Raw genomic sequence first — 18910 nt, 5'->3', positions numbered from 1 at the left:
TAGTCATCTTCATCCCCACTCTTGTGCTCATTCTATTTAGCTACATGTCTAGTGAGAGATTAAAGTCTCCGCCTATTACTCTTGGCGCCGGGGATCCTCTAGCAATATGTTCCCCACTTTCTGGAGTGTTGCTGACTGGAGCTCCGGAGGCGTGTAAACATTGATCAGTAGCATTGGTTTGCCTTCATGTTCTCCCAGGATCGCCATTTGGCACACATGTGTATCTGTCCATGTGGCATGTGGCAGCGCCTGAAACAGGAGTGTCTTTCCGAGAAGGATCAGCAACCCCCTCGAACCAGAAGTGTATTGTGCATAGCCTGTAGTCGCCCTTACCCATGCTGCAGTGTTGTCCGTCAGTGAAGTGTGACTCCTGCAGATGCACTATGTCTGCTATTTATCGCTGTTTTTGAAGGACAATGGCAGACACCGTGAGGATTTGAATCTTGATTACCTAAGAATCGCAGGTACAAGAACCTCCATCCTACTGTATGCAGATGATGCAGTCCTAACTCGAAATGAGCATTCTGTGCATACATTGATCAAAGGCTTTATAGAATGCTGTATAAACAAGCAACTGAGAGTCAATGTAGCTAAGAATACGACATTGATCCTGAAATACACTACAAAGGGAAAATGCACACTTGCTACTATAAATCAACCCCTTGAAAGGTTGGATATTTTTGATTATCTTGCAATTTGCTTTGATAGCGAACTGAAATGGTCTCAACATAAAGATAAGCCTGCTTTAGTGCTCAAGCCAACAACTGCTGCTGCTACCTTGAGATGCAAACAGAAGACTGGAGCGTGATCCCTATGCTCTCTGCTGTATGTTTATAACCATAGGCCATAGCTGGTGGCCTAGCTATGAGGATCCTTACATATCTTGACCTTACAAAAAGTGGAAAATCAGTGTCAGCAATCTCTTCTGACTTTAGGTCAGGCACTTTTTGGATAGTCCGCTTCCTGAATAAGGGGGCACATTGATTACAGACAATCTCTCCCAATGTCAGTCCTTTACTGGGGCCAGCTGCATTGGAATAAGGAGGCAAGCATTTATCAGAAATCACTTACGGAGGTTAGGTGCTCTGATAGAGGTTTTTCAGTACCATACTTCAAGCACATAGAAAGAATATTAAACATACTAGAACTAGGTGACCTGTGAGAAAAGCCCTCTAGTATGAATATGGATACGTACAGGAGATTTAGGAAAACATGGGTTATTTAGGATAGAAAATGTACAATAATGCAAAGAGATTTAGTTGTACACAATTATTTCTGTATAAAAGATGGCCTAGTTTTGAACCGTATTTAGACAATATACTCAGAATTGTGTTTTATCTTAAGTTTAGGCTCAGTTTTCTGCCTACTAAAGCTTATACGTCAGATTATAGGGGAAGGGAAGCCAATAGTGAGCTGAACAACCGCAATTCCGGGCATAATGAGACTGTTATTCGTTTTATGCTTCTTTGCCCTCTAACATCAACCTCTCGTAGTGAATGGATCCACCCTGTAATGAAACTATATAATGTCACCACTCATGAGGCTGCACCATTGCTGTGCCTTACTACTGATAAACTATATTAAATGTGCAGTATCTGAATATATCTGCGCTGCATGGGTCAGAACTGGCAGATCCAAGGGGTAATACTATGCCTACCCATTCTTTACCCTCCATCAGTTGGAACACGGGGACCTGAATAGCCAGTGATGGGGACTTAACTGATTGTCCGGCTGACATGGGTGTTTATGCTGTGATTTTGAATACCTATGTTGTGATTTTAATGTGAATTCTTTTTATTGTTGACAGTACAGTTTATGCACTGATTCTAATTAGATTTTCTGTTTATATTGCTTTTTGTATTATTCGGGCAATGCCAACAACAAAATATTCTGACTTGACCAGAATAAGCTTTCCCCACAACTGAAGAATAGGTCTCAAGGTAAAACCTTTGACAGTGCCAATTCACTTGTTGTATCCGACCTCTGTTCCATCGCGGTCAGACTAAAATTGTGCCAATGTTAATGACATGGGTGCCCTCTCCTAAATTAATAACTTGATTTATGATGTTTACCAGGCAAGTAGCATACAATGAAGGCCCACACAATAACCCCCACACCAATGCATTAACCCCACGTAAGCGAAGAATAAAGGAATAAGCAATCACGATTTCAGGAATAACTGGATATAATGGGATGGTCCACGTTTTAATCTCACACTTCTTGTTTACAAGCAGAAAATAAATGTATACCACATCCAGTATCAAACATTTAACTTTGTTGTCGAATATACGCAAACGTAGAGGCGAAATGAGGACTATAACTAACTTCTTTGCTTAAAATTCTACTTTTCACATGCTCAGCATGGATCAAAACCTTCTTCAGAGTTTGCAGAACACGGAAGTCAATCTTCTTCTTGACATACCCATGCAAGCTTCTATCAAACCGCACCTCAAAACATTCCATTTGCTTCAGATGCGCAAGCGTACCCAGTATGAAGCCCTTTGCTTTTCACAAAGGCCTACACAACATATGCTCTTTCTACATCAAAATATTTATTCACTTCCTTCCCACTTGTCACCTTCGCTTGAGCTTGCAGAACCTACTGGTGATACCCAAGATCACCAAAGTATCAGGGAGGCAGATCTTTCTACTACCTGTCAGCCAAACAGTAGAATTCCCTATAGCTGCATATTTGTGTCTGGCCAATCACATGGGTTTCAGACAGAAATTAAAAACCTGGCTATTTTAATGGCCTTAACTGCATCTGCTCTTTCTCTCTAGATTGTGCTTGAGACACTAAGAGCCTGAACACCCGCTGGGAAGCAGTTGCGCTATTTGAGTATTTTTTTATTTGTTCATTCAGTAAGGAAGTAGAAGTAGAGTTCTGCACTGAAGACATCTCCGATGTTGGGCACTTTCGCCACACCCTTTTTGCTTGGTGGGAAGCTTGAAAGTATGCTCAACAGTGGACTGGCAACAAGACAACACTGCTTGATTCTAGGGTAATTTATAATGCTCTATCTCTGGAATTAAAATTAAATCTAGGTATTTGTTTTATGTTGGGTACCCCTGGACACAGATACATTCAGTATAACATTTAAGCCTCTCCCACCCAAGATCTCCTTACATATGGGTAGAGTAACCAGATAGAATGAATACTTAGGCAATTCTTCCTGTGACAATAATGGCTTTCAGAACACAGATAAGTGTACTGCTCTTGCACATGAAATTATATTGAATATTTTCCTATAAGGCTACACAGAAAATGTACTTTTAAACTTGAGTTATAAATTTAAAAATATATATATCATTAGTAAAGTTAGACTACACAAATCTAAAGTTTCTGTACTACAGTAAGCATTTGTTCACTGTTCAATTTATGTTGTTTCGTCAAGTCAAATACAATTTTGGATCTGCATACCCCACATTATTAACATAAAATTACTCAAAGATTTGAATCCTTTTTCAAATATAAAGTGGATGAGCTATGATATGCTTCTTAAAATCCCCATGGTTACCAAACACCTGAAATCGGCTTGGTATTACCTCTTTTAGAAATAGCTCCATATCTTCCCGACTTTCAAAAACAAAGGCCCTCAAATCATTCATTGAAATGTGATTTTCAATATATTTAGCGTTTCGCTGGTCTTTCATGTTGATCTGTAAAAGAGAGATTAAGTAAAACTCATTAACTGCAATAGAGAACATCCACCTTCCACCATGATTTAAGACAGACAAATAAAAGGCCATATGGGAAAACTTCTAAAGTTAATATTCAGCATACATTTGGCTACAGTAAGAGGCTCACAGCTATATAACACCACCAATATATGCTCAAAAAGCTGTTCTCTGATAGGGCCATACAGCGATAGGCCAAGAGAAGGGAGCAATTATGATTGGAAATCTGAAAAGCAGCGTAAAATCTCCACACAATAAAAATCTCAAAATAACATTTAATACATAAATATTAGAACAGTTCATATAAATATTCTATAAAACACACAAACAGTGATTAGAATAAAAGGGCTACATAAGGACTATTGTATTTCAATACAACTTGTAAATATATTATCTAAGTATTTATTTTTCACATAACAAGTATATAACGTTAAAACAAATGTCCATATTCAAATATTGCTCCTTAGTGTTTTGCTAACCAGTTATCCATGCTATTCTACAAATGTTAATTTTGAAATGAAGAAAACATTGCAGTAAAGTTAAAATTCACTTCTCGCACATTCACTGCATAGAAATGGAGCACGAGATAAAGAGTAAAAATGTAATAACCTAATAAAAAGAAATGTATTATTTACAATTTTGGCTTTAGGGTAAGTCTGGGCGGTGAACTCCGCTCTGCTCGTGGAGTTTTCCGCACTCAGTTTACGTAGAGTTTGCAGAGTTCCCAAAAATTCCGCTCCGCATAGTGACGTTTTTTCCTTGCTCGAGTCCGTCAACGTCGGCGAGCGAGGTAAAATCACCTCCCGGTGAGATTTTTCCTCGTTCACGATCGTCAACATCAAGTTAGCGAGTGTGAAAAATCAACCTCCCGACGAGATTTTTCAACGCGGGCGGTCAGATTTCTCATTGTGAGAGGTCGTGTATGCGTGCGACCGCTCATGTTGAGAAAGCTCCTGCTCGAGTAAAAATCTACTCGAGCGGCAGAAAGGAAGCAGCGCCTGCTTGCGATGTGCATGGTGCCGTTTGCGATTATTGCACAGTGAGGACAAGCACCTGGCACTGATAATCACCGCAAACGGCATTTATCTAACGCACTCCGCCACTTGCAGAGCTCCACGTAGTGCGGCAGAATTTTTTTTGCACTTCGCGGAATACCGCATAGCGGAACTCCGCAAACTCCGCCCAGGCTTACTTTACAGGCATAAGTCCTTACGGTAAAACAGACTGTCTCTCTTAGGAAGCTTTTGCTTTTCGTGTACACATTTATTCTTCTGTGTCTAGGTTCGTTGAATCTACTTGGGGTGCTTCATGTTTCTAATTCTTCCTTCACCAAAGAAAATATTCCTCTGGACAAGAAGTACACCCAAAGTGTACTCCAGACCAAAATGAAGCAAGGCGACTTGCCCCCTCACCAGATTAAGGGAGAGAGTTGCTGAGATGAACATTGTTTTTTTGTTTTTTTTGGATGGAGGTTCACAGAGTCATGAAAATCTTTGATGAAAGTTCACTTAGTCTCCCAAAACGAAGGTCCTGCTCTAAATACCCCCCACCCAATCATGGATGTGGTGAGCTATGGGTTATAAGGCAGGTTTGTGGTGTGATTGTATTTAAGTGCCATATGTTTTGATCTCTATATGCTATTCAAGGACACATGGCTGGCAGCCTAAGACAGGAGAGACAGTTTTAGGTTAAGTTGTCCTTCTATATACAAGCTACATGTTGCTTCGCACTGGAAAACCTTTTGCCCGGCTTCTCATTCCAATGTGTGTGTCCACCTAGGAGAGCTGGTATTACCCTCATGTCATCTCTGCTGCTAGAACAAACAACTGACTAGAACCAATTTGGTTTTCAGAAGAGATTTACCTGCTGATTGCTGAGGTTGTTTATCTCTGCTTTGGATTTCCACCTATCACCTCCTCTGTGATCTCTTTATCCATGACACTGCTCATGAAGTAATTCCCATCACTCCTGAAATGCACATGCTACTGACCATTTGGTGCCTAACTCTTTCAGTTGAGTGGAAAATGCCTATCAACTGGCTAGTTACTGAGTTTCAAACAGTATACTGTTTGATTGGGCAAGGATTCCTATCAGTGCAATCTCGAACTGGATAAGAGCAGTCACTACAGGGCCAGTTAGTTTACTTATTCTGAGAGTACATTGCCAGAGTACTGAGTTTTAAATGAATGTCATGCTATAAAAATACTGTAACCCAAATATCAGCCACTAAATATTGTGATGGTAACTATGTAATAGCTAATTATAGAATTACTATGCATAACTCCACAAATACGTTAATTGACAAAATAGAAGTATCTTCATAGTATGTAGATGTTGAGGTAAGAAAAGTAAATCTTACCTGCATATGCTTATTTTCACAATATTTTGGGAGCCGATAATCTGGCTATGATATTTTTGAAGTACAATATTTTTGTGCTTCAATATTCTTACATACCACTCTCCAAGACTTCCAGATGCGACAGGAATATGGAGATGAGAAGGAGGAGGAGGAGGAGGAGGAAGAAGACCAAAAGTGTGCCAGCATTCACTAATAAAACTAAAGCCTTTAAAGTTCATGTTTTATAGCAAACTAAAACCCTATACTCATTATTCTCCCAGTTGTACCCCCTTAGAAAATCTCCCAGCTCTCAGTATACCAGTTCAGATACACCCTTCAAGTCCATAAGACTCTATTTTCTCGAGGTATAAGGTAAACAGCTCTTTGTGGTGTACCTGGGTCATCCGATCTACTGGTCAAGTTCATTCTCTGCTCTCTTGGCTTTTGAGCTGCTATGGGAGCCTCACAGGACAGGCAAGCCTCTTTCGGTGGAACATATAGCAAGCTGTGAAGACAGAATTCTTCATTTGTGCCCTTTGTGGTGCTAGTTTCTCATCAGCACCAGTGTGTATTCTTTCTCCCTCAGATTTCTCTGCAATATGTGTCACTATTCAAGCACTTTCTGACCCCCATGGCATGGGTAAACTTTAATCTCAAATTACCGCTACTTCCCTGGTATTTTAGAATGCCTCGGCAAGTGGTCCTCAGCCCAGATTCCAATCGGACCTGCCACTGGGAACGGGATGAGCTCTGCCACTGCATTTCCATCTTTGCTACAATTCTGTCACATATCCTGGTGATTGCAGAAGTTAGGTCAAGTCCCAGTGCTGCTACTCGAGATAACTTGTGTGCTCCCTATTATCCTTCAACACAGCAGTGCTTCCAGGTCTTCTAATAAGCATGGGATGATGCAAAATGGAGCCTCCCAAACCGTTGGACCTCAATAGGCCAACTTAGAGCTCCCCCAATCACAAGACCTCAGTCTTACTCTAAACATTCAGATGCCAGACCTGTCAGTCTTGCAGCAGGCAATCTTTCAGAATAGAGACTTCTCCACATCAAGGAGAAATGAAATGGGTATTGTTCTTCGAAAATAAGAGATCCACTTTAGAGAATCCACAGAGGTGGAAAACCAGTTCGCTGCTAGATGTGTTATTTTTAAGAATCTTTGGTTTTGCAACTGAAGGAGTCTGCCCATATATGTTACACTATTGATATGAACTTTGTAGACCTGATTTGGAAAGGCTTCTCTCATTATAATGATGTCTTGGCATAAGTGTTCAAATGTGACTACAACTCACTTTTCCACTCATTTTGGCAGAGCTATACCCAGTCTGAACAAACACCAGATTGCACCAGGACTAATGTATGAAGCTTGTAAATCAAGGTGAACTATTCACAAATCGAGAATTTTTGTTTCATTGAAAGGAAACACTTGAAATAGGATATCACTCATGTAATCGATCAAAAGCTACCCCTCTTCGGTAATGAAACAGACGAGTTGTAAAAGTGTCACAACAGACAAACAGGAAATGAAAGTTAAGCAGTGTGCTGTTCAAGGCCCCAATCCATTGACCAGCAGAAAGTAGGTGGCCAGAGGAAAATATTCTGCAGCAAGCAGAGTCCGAACAGCCTTTTGTGTATTGTGGAAACCCAGATAGTCAAAGGTCCATCAAATCAGAAGAGATAAGGCACCACATTACTGTATATTTGTGCCATATTAGTAAAGCTATGTTAAGGCTCTTTTCTGCTAGTAAAAATGTAATGAATAAAACTCACCTCTAGCATTATAGGTTTAAAGACACCGCGCTTAAATTTATCTTTGTTCTCTCGTAACCACATGACAGCATTATAGGTGTCTCTGAATCGTGTCCGGAGTTTCTCTTCCTTTAGATTCATTAAATTATCAAACTGCTTAATGCGGTTAACTTTATCTGTGAGAGAAAATAAAATACAGGGCTCAGTCCAACAGACCGCGCTTGTAATGTTGCTGGTTATGGAACTGTATATTTGTAATTTGATTTCTATTAATTTGCATTTGTTTTGTAGATAAGCTCACTAGTAATGAAAAGAATGAATACTACAAGGTGGTAACACAAAAACATTTGTACATTTTCGGTCTTATTATCGCTTTGATTTAAAGTTAACGTTTAATTTCAAGTTTAAACTTTGTTGAACTGGAACAAATACAGCATGAAATACATGACAAACATATTATCACATTTAATATTGAATTAAAAGAAACACAACTCACAAATATTCTGCCAATATTGACATACATAAAAATACATTTGAAATACTTTAGATACATTCTAATACATAAGTTGTTTGGTGGACAGGATCTTGATTCAGAAACTAAAAATATTGAAATAACCACATCATCGTCCCTGGAACTCAAAGGCGACCAGATTGCTCAACTCACTGTTTCCTCTAATAAACAAACCAAGGTTGTGCACATTATATTTTTTGCTTGCTTTTTAAAAGTGTTTAGCTTCATTGGTGAGTCGTATCCTCTGATTCATTAACTCCGACAAACAGTTTCCTTCTCCCACCCACGATGTCAGGACACATGCAGATCATGTGGATCAGATGTTCAACATCAAGTCCACACAATCAGCATAATGCACCAGAATGCTTTTCTACCTTCCATTGCATAGTAAGCTTCTGAAAATGTATATATTTAACCCAAAATCTTTGAAAGCCATGTACATCTCTCTTTGGAGCCAGCTTGGTGTACCATTAACGAAATAAAGAGTCGTAGAAAGTTCGGGAGCAAAGATGTCAATAAATTGATACATTTACTCTTTATTCCAGAACAAGTGCCAGACTAAGGTGCTGTCAGTTGCTGAACCAGTGGAAGCAGTGAACTTATCGGGAGTGAAATTGCATTCCAGAACCACAAATCATGATGGTTTTGTGAGGGATATGAAAGTTAGAAACAATTGGTGCAGATGTTAATACTGAATAAAAATTAAAAATAACTTACCATTCAAAGAAAATGTTTAGTCTTTTATCAACAGAACAAAGCGCATTCTAAGGTTATTAAAATGATTGCGTTCCTCCTGGTAATATAGAGATGGTTTATGAATGCACCTAGCTTGTATTATCAGTATTAGTAATGAGCTTTACCTAGCTTCAAGACTAACCAGCATGGTATTTACGACTGAGTCGAGAGTCTTTCTAGACCTAGAGAATGTGTAGAAGGCTGATAATAAAGGCTTAAACGAAACACAAAAACATCTAGATATAAGCCTCCAGGAAAGATATCTGGCCATCATTTTTCAATGTGTGTCCCAAATACTCTCTGTTCTCAGCAGTGGTGGCTGGTGACATTTGCAAGTGGTGAGGCGTAAACTTTCTGTTGGAGTGCACCGTGGCTAGCGAGCGCAGCGTGATCGACTGAACATCTTAAGGAGGGGGGGGGGGGGGGGGGGATTCTCCCCCGATAAAAATTTTGAACAAAGAGTGGGTAAATGGTGCATTTTCAAGCAAATTTGAGAAGCAGGAATGTTAATAAAGCAATTGTGAAAGTGCAGTTATTACATTAGTAAAGGGATGTCATATGCCAACATGTAGATATAAATGTTTCTGAAGCTAGGCCCTGCCAGTGCCACGCACCTCTGAGCAATATACACGCTGTGTACCAGCAGGGCCTAGCATCAGAAACATTTCTATGGTTATGTTTTTGAAGCTAGAGAGTGGTAGATAGGCGTACACACTATCTGCCAGGGGGCTCAACGCAAAGACACTGTCATGGTATGAGCTTCCACAGTGAGCTCAGGACACAGCCTACAAATCGGAACTAATGGCGGGTGTACTTCAGAAGTGCACTCACTAACCTTCACCTGCATTCTGTGACCTACACACTGACAGCCGGGGTGCTCACCACAAAGATGTGAAGTGAGCTACCACAGTGAGCTCAGGTCACGGCCTAATAACCTGCACTTCTCCGCTAGAGCTGGTCACCTGTTAATCCTTGTGTCAAACGCCAGGAATAACACGCTGCTCTCGACAACAAACGGAAACGCTTCAGCACTGTTCACCGAAAATAATGAATGTCACGTTGAACCTGTCACGTGGAGTCTCTAATAATGTTTTACAACAGCGAGTTCTGAAACCAGAGGTGCTACATTCAATTAATTCATTCCCCCCAAAAAAAGGTTAACATTAGAAGCTTAGCTTTTCAAAAAAAGTTTGCAGATTGGTGGGGGGAGAAAATAGTGTTTAAAGTTTAGACTTTAAGAGTATATTTAAAAATATGAGCAGTATGCCTTCTGGGAAAGAGACTTTGAGTGATATAAATAAATATGTAAACGGCAGATAACAAAAATGCATTTCTTTCGTCCTGCCAGGCAGCTTTCATCTCAGACCGGACAGCCCCATCTAATACCGCGGTTCTATGCAGCTGTACCCTATGAATATTGCCCTGCACACTGGAGATTAAAGAACAGCAGATGTTTCTCTGAAGGCTAACAAATATATCACCCATGATAACGAATAACAAATGTTGTTCCATATTGTGTCAGACAAAACCAAGGCTCTTGTAAAGCAAGTGTTTCAACTGGAATAGAATATTTTAACACAGTTACCCAAGGAGTAGGCAAGCCGCCTGCTCAGCAAGGTAGTCGGTGGATTAATCCAAACGTGCAACCAAATGGCCATGCACAGTAAACTGCGGGAAAAGCAGCCAAGCAGCAAGAAAAACATGCTCGTGAAATATTGGCGCTGAAACGGAGTACTGTGCCATTCTCGAAGTCAGGAAGCCAAAGTTAAATATTGTATCGCGTATTGTCTCAGCAAACACTCTTGCTTTTGGTTGCAAAGAGCATATGAGCTTTCCAGTAAGAATGGTAGCTCCTAAATGGAATGCGTGTGAGGCCAGCATCACGGACTATAAAAACTAAATAAATGCTAACCAAATAATGAAAGTAATTGTAAGATTAACAAAAAGATGTTCACTTTATAAAACACAGCAGTAGACATTTTAGTACCGCGGCGTGCGTTTTCACAACTTCTTGATTTTTTTTTTACTTGTGCAATAATTTGATACTAAGAGTAGACCCTCATTACGTCACTGCCACCCTACAATAGGTGTGGCCGGGTAGAAGAGTTCACCTCGCTTTTTCGGTCTCGCGTCTCCCCAGTCCCAACTAAACTAAAGTCAGCAGCCAGCCACTGCAATGCAATATTGTAAATATGCTGCGCACTTGCGCAGGCTTGGCGCAGCTATAAGTCACTCAGTTAGTAGTAGTAGTACTCACTGCGTGTCAATCCTTTTTCCACGAGTTACGGAGTTAGTCTGGCAGCTCAGCTCAGCTCACATGCAGATGCAGCAGGGTTTGCTCTGACATGGGCTGCTCTGCTGAAAGTACTACGACAGAGCGAGGCCTCCGAGGACCGAGTCCCAGGGCAATGAGGTCAGGCGGAGCTCGAGAGCTAGTACTGCTCACGACTGGCGACTCCATTCTTCTGTGGCAGCAAGCACGCACGGAGGGGAGGGGGAGTACCCCGGAGCAGAGAGAGCACGGCGCTGAGCTTGAGGGCTGGGCAGCAAATGGTGACCATAATCAATCACTGCATGGCTTTACAATAAAGCCATGCAGTGATTGGTCACAATGCCCCATGCTCTGGACATGCCCCCTCTGACTGCCGACTCCGAGAGACTAAAACAGCCAATCCAGGCGCTGCCAGCTTTCCAAAAGCAGCACTTGGATTGGCCAGGGCCAGGAGACCTTGCCGCTCCTTAGGAGGCCATGGGGAAGTTCTACCCACGCCCCCTCCTTAATTTACACAGGCGACAGTGGCAAGACCCTCAACACTGCGCATGTCGGGCTGGCCAGGAAAAGGCACCCGGCCAACCTGACATGCGCATTTTGCTGCACTGGCCCCAGGGGAATGCCGCAACGCAACTACTTAGTTGCTCCTAAAACCTCTCCCTCCCCCCGTGACGTCACATGGCATGCCCGTGGCTGAGCCAAAGACAGGTGACTGCTGCCGAGCCACGGGCTGAAATTAATTGTTTTATTATGTGCTGCGGCTGTTGGACCGTGGACCCCGGGGCAAAATAATCAGGGGGGGGGGGGGACGCCCCTATGCCCATACAGAGGAACCGCCACTGGTTCTCAGGTATAATCATTAGTAGAGTGATATTTTCTAGGTACTCATCTCTTGACTCCGCATCAGGAGTATCAAGCAAGTACAATTTTATAAAACACATTAAAGGCTGGAAAGATATTCCTCGTCTTATGTATAGGTCTCCCATGTCACCTTTATGTTGTATATGTAGTTTTGTAGCCTCTACCTCTATGTAACATTCAGATTCACCAACAAAGGCGGGCAGCCCCAGTTGTGAAAGTAGGAGCCTATGGGGGTGTAAGGCGAAAGACCGAAAAGGACACATTTCAGGGGAACAGAATCCCTGCATTTTTGTTCTATGTTAAGGGCTACCATAACCCTGCAAAAGCACATTAACAGACCACTTAAGGCCTTGTTTAATATTTAGGAAAGTTTCGACCAGTGCTTTGAGCAGAATAAAACCATCCAAGAAACTTGTGAAAACAAATTGTTTGAGGATTTTTGTTATTCTTATTAACTGCTGTAAAGGTTATTCATTGAGATGCTGAGTAACAGGCATGCCACAGCGTCCATCAAGGAATCCTAACAAAAAAGAGTAAATGTGAAGTCAACTGTTTAACCAAAGCCATTCAAAAAGACCCAAGACACTCAGTAAGAGGACAGTAGCACCATACTTCTTCTTAACTTAGGTTACTTAGTAAAAACACAGCATTAAGCTGTCCATTATGGCAAATAGGAGGACTAAATTCAGACTTAGACTACAAAAACTTCCTGCAATTAAACTGTCTCGCACACTGCCCTTTCTCTCAACTAAATTAACTCTTCCTGCCTTGGACCTCGCAAAAGAAGCAATTGATGGACGGAATGCTGGACAATGCAAACATGTACCACCAATCACAAGGATCTGGGTTTAATCCATCATTCTTTTCCTCACCACACCACCCCAGTTTGAACCCAGCTATATGCAAATCAGTCTTGACCCTGTTCCTTGTGGGAACAGTCCAGCCCGAACTGCCAAGCCAGGTCCTCCCTGGACCGGAAACAAGCATCCTGGGACTGGTTTCAGGGCATCACCCTTCCTCAGCCAGGCTAGCTTGAATGCAGTGGTGTAGTGAGGACGGGACCCACGTCTGGGCATACCCAGCATCTAAAGAAACCGAAGGTAGCGTTATCCTAAGCCTCCACTTGATGCCAACTTCGATCCGTATTAACAAAAACAACTTTGATCTGTATAAACAAAAACAACTATGAGAAGACAGTAGAAATTGTAACAATGGGCTTCTGCTGAAAATCAACAAGTCACAGCGGCAAAACTCCATAAGCGAAGAAATACTATCTATACGGAATGTGATTCAACAATGATGTAGAATAAAAAGTATACTGTTATCTTCATCATGACTCCTGCTTGATAGATTAACATTGTCCAGAATGGACTACACATGAATGTCACATAAGCATGCACAGAAGTGGACAAAGCTAATTTCTCATCCAAACATAGGATCTCTTTAAGAGGCTCAGTACGGTGAGAAATCCTAGAAACAGAATAAGAAGAAGTAGTGCATCTTCCGGTCTAACAGATTTCACTGAAAGATACTGGTCAATGCTTTTGCATCGGCCGAAGAGCTATTACTTTCTCTAGGGGGTAAGAACCATGTAACGTAAGCAATGATAGCCTCAACAGCAGGTGTTTTCCAGCTGTGCAGCAGTCTTAAGTGATAGATAGGTACAAGGAAGATAGGAAAAATGTACCCAACACACAGAACTAGTACTTTGTTCCATAACTAGGATGTGCAGAATCCCTTCAGCTGGGCTTTGCCATCTTGAAAATAAATCCAGGCTAAAAAATGTCCACACGGTGGAGAAAAGAGGAGAGCATTTTGAGGCAGATCATTGGAATCATGATCACCACTTTTTCAAAATCAGGTGTATGGATCAAAAGAGAAGAGAGATACAACTATATTCACTTCCCTGACAGTCAGGAGAATATTAAGAGGAGACTTGAAAATGTCATCATTAACTTAGTCAACAACTCATTCAGGTACAAACAGGAAGAATGATCATTCACAATAGGAACATGTGGATAAGATCGTAGAATTGCCATTAGATATTCTTCTCGACTATGAGATCAGCTTACTAGTGAGTATTTTGTTAAACACATACTGAAAGCTTCACAAATTCGGCCATATGACTTAGCAAGCCACCAACAGAAAGAACTTACTTAATAGATAAAGCAGGTGAGATGGTAAATAAAATGAGACAGTGCTTAGTAGTAACGTCGCACTAAACTCAGCTTTCACAAATGATGCCATCATCTGCATATTGTTCCATAAACTAGGATGAGGCAGAAGGCTAGGGTGCCAGGAGATAGCTCTTAAGAGAATAGATATCCATCTGTCATTTAACAAGCATTGGCATAGCCAATAGGTCTCGCCTTTGGGACCTTATATGTATTTAGTTATGCAGCACATTATCCTTGGTGCAACAAGATCAACTGTTGCATGGCTAAACACTTATAAGGTCCCAAAGGCGAGACCTATTGGCTATGCCAATGCTTGTTATTATATGGCAAGGTTCTCCTAGCAAGGCAAGAGAATATGAAATTAGAATACATTGCACTTGGACTTTACAGGTGCAAGATCAATTAGGAAATAGAATTTCTGAATGTTAGGATTAGGATAGAGGAAGGTAAGATCAATAATACTACAGTTTTTAGAAAACTAACATCAGGAAACCTACTTACTTTATGCACATATTTTTCACCCGATAACGTGAAAGGAGAGCATCCCCTACAGAGAATTAATATATGAGAAGGAACTGTAGCACAGTGAAATCATATAAGGAAACCAGAGATGACATGATATCTTGATTTAAAGTTTGGAGGGTACACTGAAAACACAATAAGCCGGGCAGTCGACAGAGCGAGTTGCAAGACAAGAGATGATTTATTATTTAAAAACCAGGAGGTGGTAGAGAGTGGACCAAATGAAACATCTAGACTTATAACAACATACAGAGGGGGTAAATGCAAGTACGCTAATCCTCATGTAAAGCGCTCGGATACCTCCAGGTCTAGCCAGCGCTAAATAAAACTCTGCACATAAATAAAACAATAGTAAGTCCAACTCAAGCCCATATGGGCACTATTAATATGGTGTTTTGAGGACACATGAGAATATATTTTTAGTTACTTTGTAAGATGTGATATAGTGAGGTTACATAGTATCAATAGGTAAAGAGACTGAGAGAGTAAGTTGGTGATTATATTGCTAATAAGGATGAGTCCACTTTGGTATATTGGCATATTCATGAATTAATGAAGAATTATATAAGTGTATATATAGAGAATTATTGTGGATACTGAAACAAGTGATACCATTTTAATATGTCAAAGTTTGTAGGTCTTTTTTCATGTATGCCGACAGCTGCTGTATTCACCTCAGCTGTGCAGTATTTATTTTCTGTTAATCAGTGGTACACGATCACATGGTGTGTATGTATTTGCATTGCAAAGAAAATGGTGTGTTCCATCCTGAACAAAGCTACTGTGCTGAAAATCCTCAAACCCCAGCATTCTAATATAATTGGATTAATTATTTCTTAGATAAAATAGAGACTGTATGTATGTGAGAGTATGTATACATATTTATATATATATATATATATATATATATATATATTTTTAAACACACACACACACACACACACACAAATACAGTACATTTCTGAAGCACAAGTCTTCATATACCCAGCAATACTGAATATTTTACTGAAAGGGGAGGACTTCCTTCGATAGGGGCGCCATGTATCTCCGAGGATAAGGTTTAATCCCCGACGGACAACACTTTATATAACCGGTGAAACAGTGAATATCTCAAAAGCACAGCTTTTTGTATGCATACTTGCCAGGTCGCTCACTTGGCGGATGACATCCTCTTTTCAATGATATTCGCTTTCCTAAAAAGCAACATGCCTCCATCGGCCTTCGTAAGACCACTCTGTTTGGAAACGTGTATTGCCCATTAAAACTGTTATTAGACCATTAATTGTGTCGTGATCACCATCAAGCGTTGTCCAATAGATTGTTGGCTATGTGTATATAGCAATACAGTCGATCTTCGATAGACTGGTCTTTTTGTGATACGTTATACATTTCTAAAGGACCAGGCTTTATTTATAGTACTGAATTAACAAGTGGTGCAGTGTCACTGTGTGAAACTCTAGTTAGTGCTCGGTTTACGGCTAAGAGCCCTCTAAATGCTGGACGTTTAAAGTTTATAATTCTAATAGGAAGCATCAACGAAAGGTCACAGACGGCAAACTTGAGGTGCATATTACATTATACAAGGGCACTTAGCAGCTGTGTGCACGAAAATAATGGTATTTCGCACTTATTGGTGGGTGTCTAAGGATACCGATGCATGCACTGAGACACAGCTAAAATGTGATAAACGATGAAGCAAGTTTTGCAGAATAATGTACTCAACCCATCTGTATTCTCCCTTAATCGCGCTAAAAGTAATAAAAGTAAAAACAAGGCAGAGCAAAAGGCAAGCGTGGTCCGAAAGTGAAAGAGGACCGCGCTGCAGCCGATCTCTTGTCTTTATGGGGCCATATGTTTGAAACACATGGCCCCATAAAGATAAGAAACCTTTTACCACAAACGTAAGGCAAGCAAGCCAGTCCAACTGGGACGGCTCTAAAAGAGAAAAGTGTACGTCACTGGAAGCTCTTTTCCAATGGCTGGCCACCGTTTAGCATAAACGGTGATGCCAGCCAATGGAAAAGAGGGGCGGGGCTTAAACCCCGCTAGTGAAAGCTACCCTAAATCATTAAATCTCGCCAGCGAGACTGCGCATGGCTGCGCAGCCTACGCCAGGCAAGACCTAAAAAGAGGGGGTAAAGAGAGGGTGCACTGATCACCATCGAAGGATGGGGAGACCATGCACTTATGAATCCCCTCAAAAGAAGGTGAATGGGAGGAAATGCATATACTATCTCCAATTAATTTAGACGAAATACATTGCCTAGTGATCCCTTTCCTATCAGGAGGCAAATTTATGATAAAACTGGTTGAGCTAAGGTGAATCAATGTTGCAAAAGCTTGAAAGGCTAGTTGTACTCTAACACACTGATGTGTAGTGTTTGCTCGTAAGAAAACTAATCTCCTTGAATTGTCAGTGTGAGTACCCCAACAGTTAGGATTGTTGGGCGAGCAGATGTTCATATGCAACTGGAAGTCTAGAATGATCTGCCCAATAATGTAATTTTATTGTTACACCAATGTAGCTTGTGCTGAACACAGTCTCCACCAACACTGGATCCTCCCATTCCTCATTCATAGACATTGTTGTAGAGGTCGCATGGGTAAACTTACACTAGGTACTAGTGTAAAGCACAACACCGTCATTCCTATAAGTTTTATTATCATTGCCACTGTCACAGGATGAAACATCAGCTAAAGGGGAAGCCGTCCTTGAAATGCCATCACTTTCGTTGCTGGGGGAAACGTTTGGTGTGAATGATGTAAGTATTGCTACCAGAAACTCCTTGGTCTGCTGCAGGTAATTTGATCTGGAAAGGGGTATGAAGTTATATTTGGGTAGAAGCTGAATAACATGTTGAGAACAGTTAAGGCATTGTGAACAACATGTGTCCATTACCAGCCAATCACCTAGATCCATGAACACATGAACTTGGATGCACATCCACTGAGCCAAGACCACAGAGAATCACTTTGCAAACACTCTTGGAGCTGCCGTTACGCTGAATGGTAACATTTTGTACTGTCAATGTGCTCCACTTAACACAAACCTCAGATATTGTCAGTGTGCTTAATGAGTCGGGATGTGAAAGGACATGTCTTTTAAATCTAGTGGTGTCATCTAGGCTCCAATATTGAGAAGTAGGATGAAGTCTTGTAGGGTGACCGTCTTGAAGTGATGGTTGCAATGTCTTGCCATTTTTGGGGATTAGCAAATACAGAGAGTAAACTAAGCAGTAACCATGGGAAATGCTGGATAATACCCACTGATCTGAGGTTATGTCCTTCGAGTGTAGGAGGTATAACCCCAATCTTTCACAGATGTTGAATGATCTGGGGGTAATTCACGGAAGGCCATTGCCTGGTGGCAGAATTGCACCTCTTGAACTGCTTCACTCACTGACACAAAACGATAACCTGGCATATGGTCCTTGGCTAATTCCAATCCTGTTTCATGAAATGTTTGTGCTGTAGAGGTAGTACAGGTGGAATAGCAATGAAAACACTGAGCATGGCAAGAAGATGGGCTGGCTGCTTGCATTTCAGTTACGCCACAGAGAAATACACAATAATATGTGACATCTGCTGTGGCTACGAGGAGGTGTGCCTGACTTAAATCAGAAAGACTTATTTGGAGAAGGAAACTTTCTAATGTCCGTGTAACTCTCTTTCTTGAATGATGAAGGGAGGGCTCTCCGCTGAGGAGGAAACATGGCTGACTAGATTGCCACCACTATCTCCGAATTGCAAACACCCCGAGGAAGACAGGTTCCCTGGAGAATTCTTTCTGATGAAAAAAAATCATGTTGTTCCCATGCTATTTGATGCCTTTAAAAATGGCAAAATGATAAACACAACAATTGAATTAGCTAATCCCTAATAAGGGCAAAGGCCCTGTACACCATAGTAGCTATAGGCAAATCTCTCTTATTAACATACATGTGCAGACTGGCCAAGATACTTTCCACTAGGCTGTGAAAAGTCATAAGCTCATTGATACAACCACCCAAGCGAGATTTGTCCCAGGCGGGTCTTCTAGTAACCACCAGAAAACTCTA

At 41.1% G+C, this 18910-nt stretch overlaps 1 protein-coding gene across 1 annotated transcript in view; it reads right to left on the bottom strand.

The window, feature by feature from the left end:
* SMC5 (structural maintenance of chromosomes 5) overlaps positions 1 to 18910 on the bottom strand; it is a 680994-nt gene that overhangs the window by 460033 nt on the left and 202051 nt on the right. Inside the window, exons 10-11 of the mRNA XM_085633014.1 lie at positions 7796 to 7950; positions 3547 to 3660 (exon numbers count right to left, since the gene is read on the bottom strand). Coding sequence (XP_085489140.1) covers positions 3547 to 3660; positions 7796 to 7950 — 269 coding nt within the window. The remainder of the gene's footprint in view (positions 1 to 3546; positions 3661 to 7795; positions 7951 to 18910) is intronic.

This window comes from Triturus cristatus, chromosome 2_1, assembly GCF_964204655.1.
Source record: "Triturus cristatus chromosome 2_1, aTriCri1.1, whole genome shotgun sequence".
NCBI lineage: Eukaryota > Metazoa > Chordata > Amphibia > Caudata > Salamandridae > Triturus > Triturus cristatus.
The sequence above is the reverse complement of the archived record's forward strand: the minus strand, read 5'-3'. Positions and strand labels throughout refer to the sequence as shown.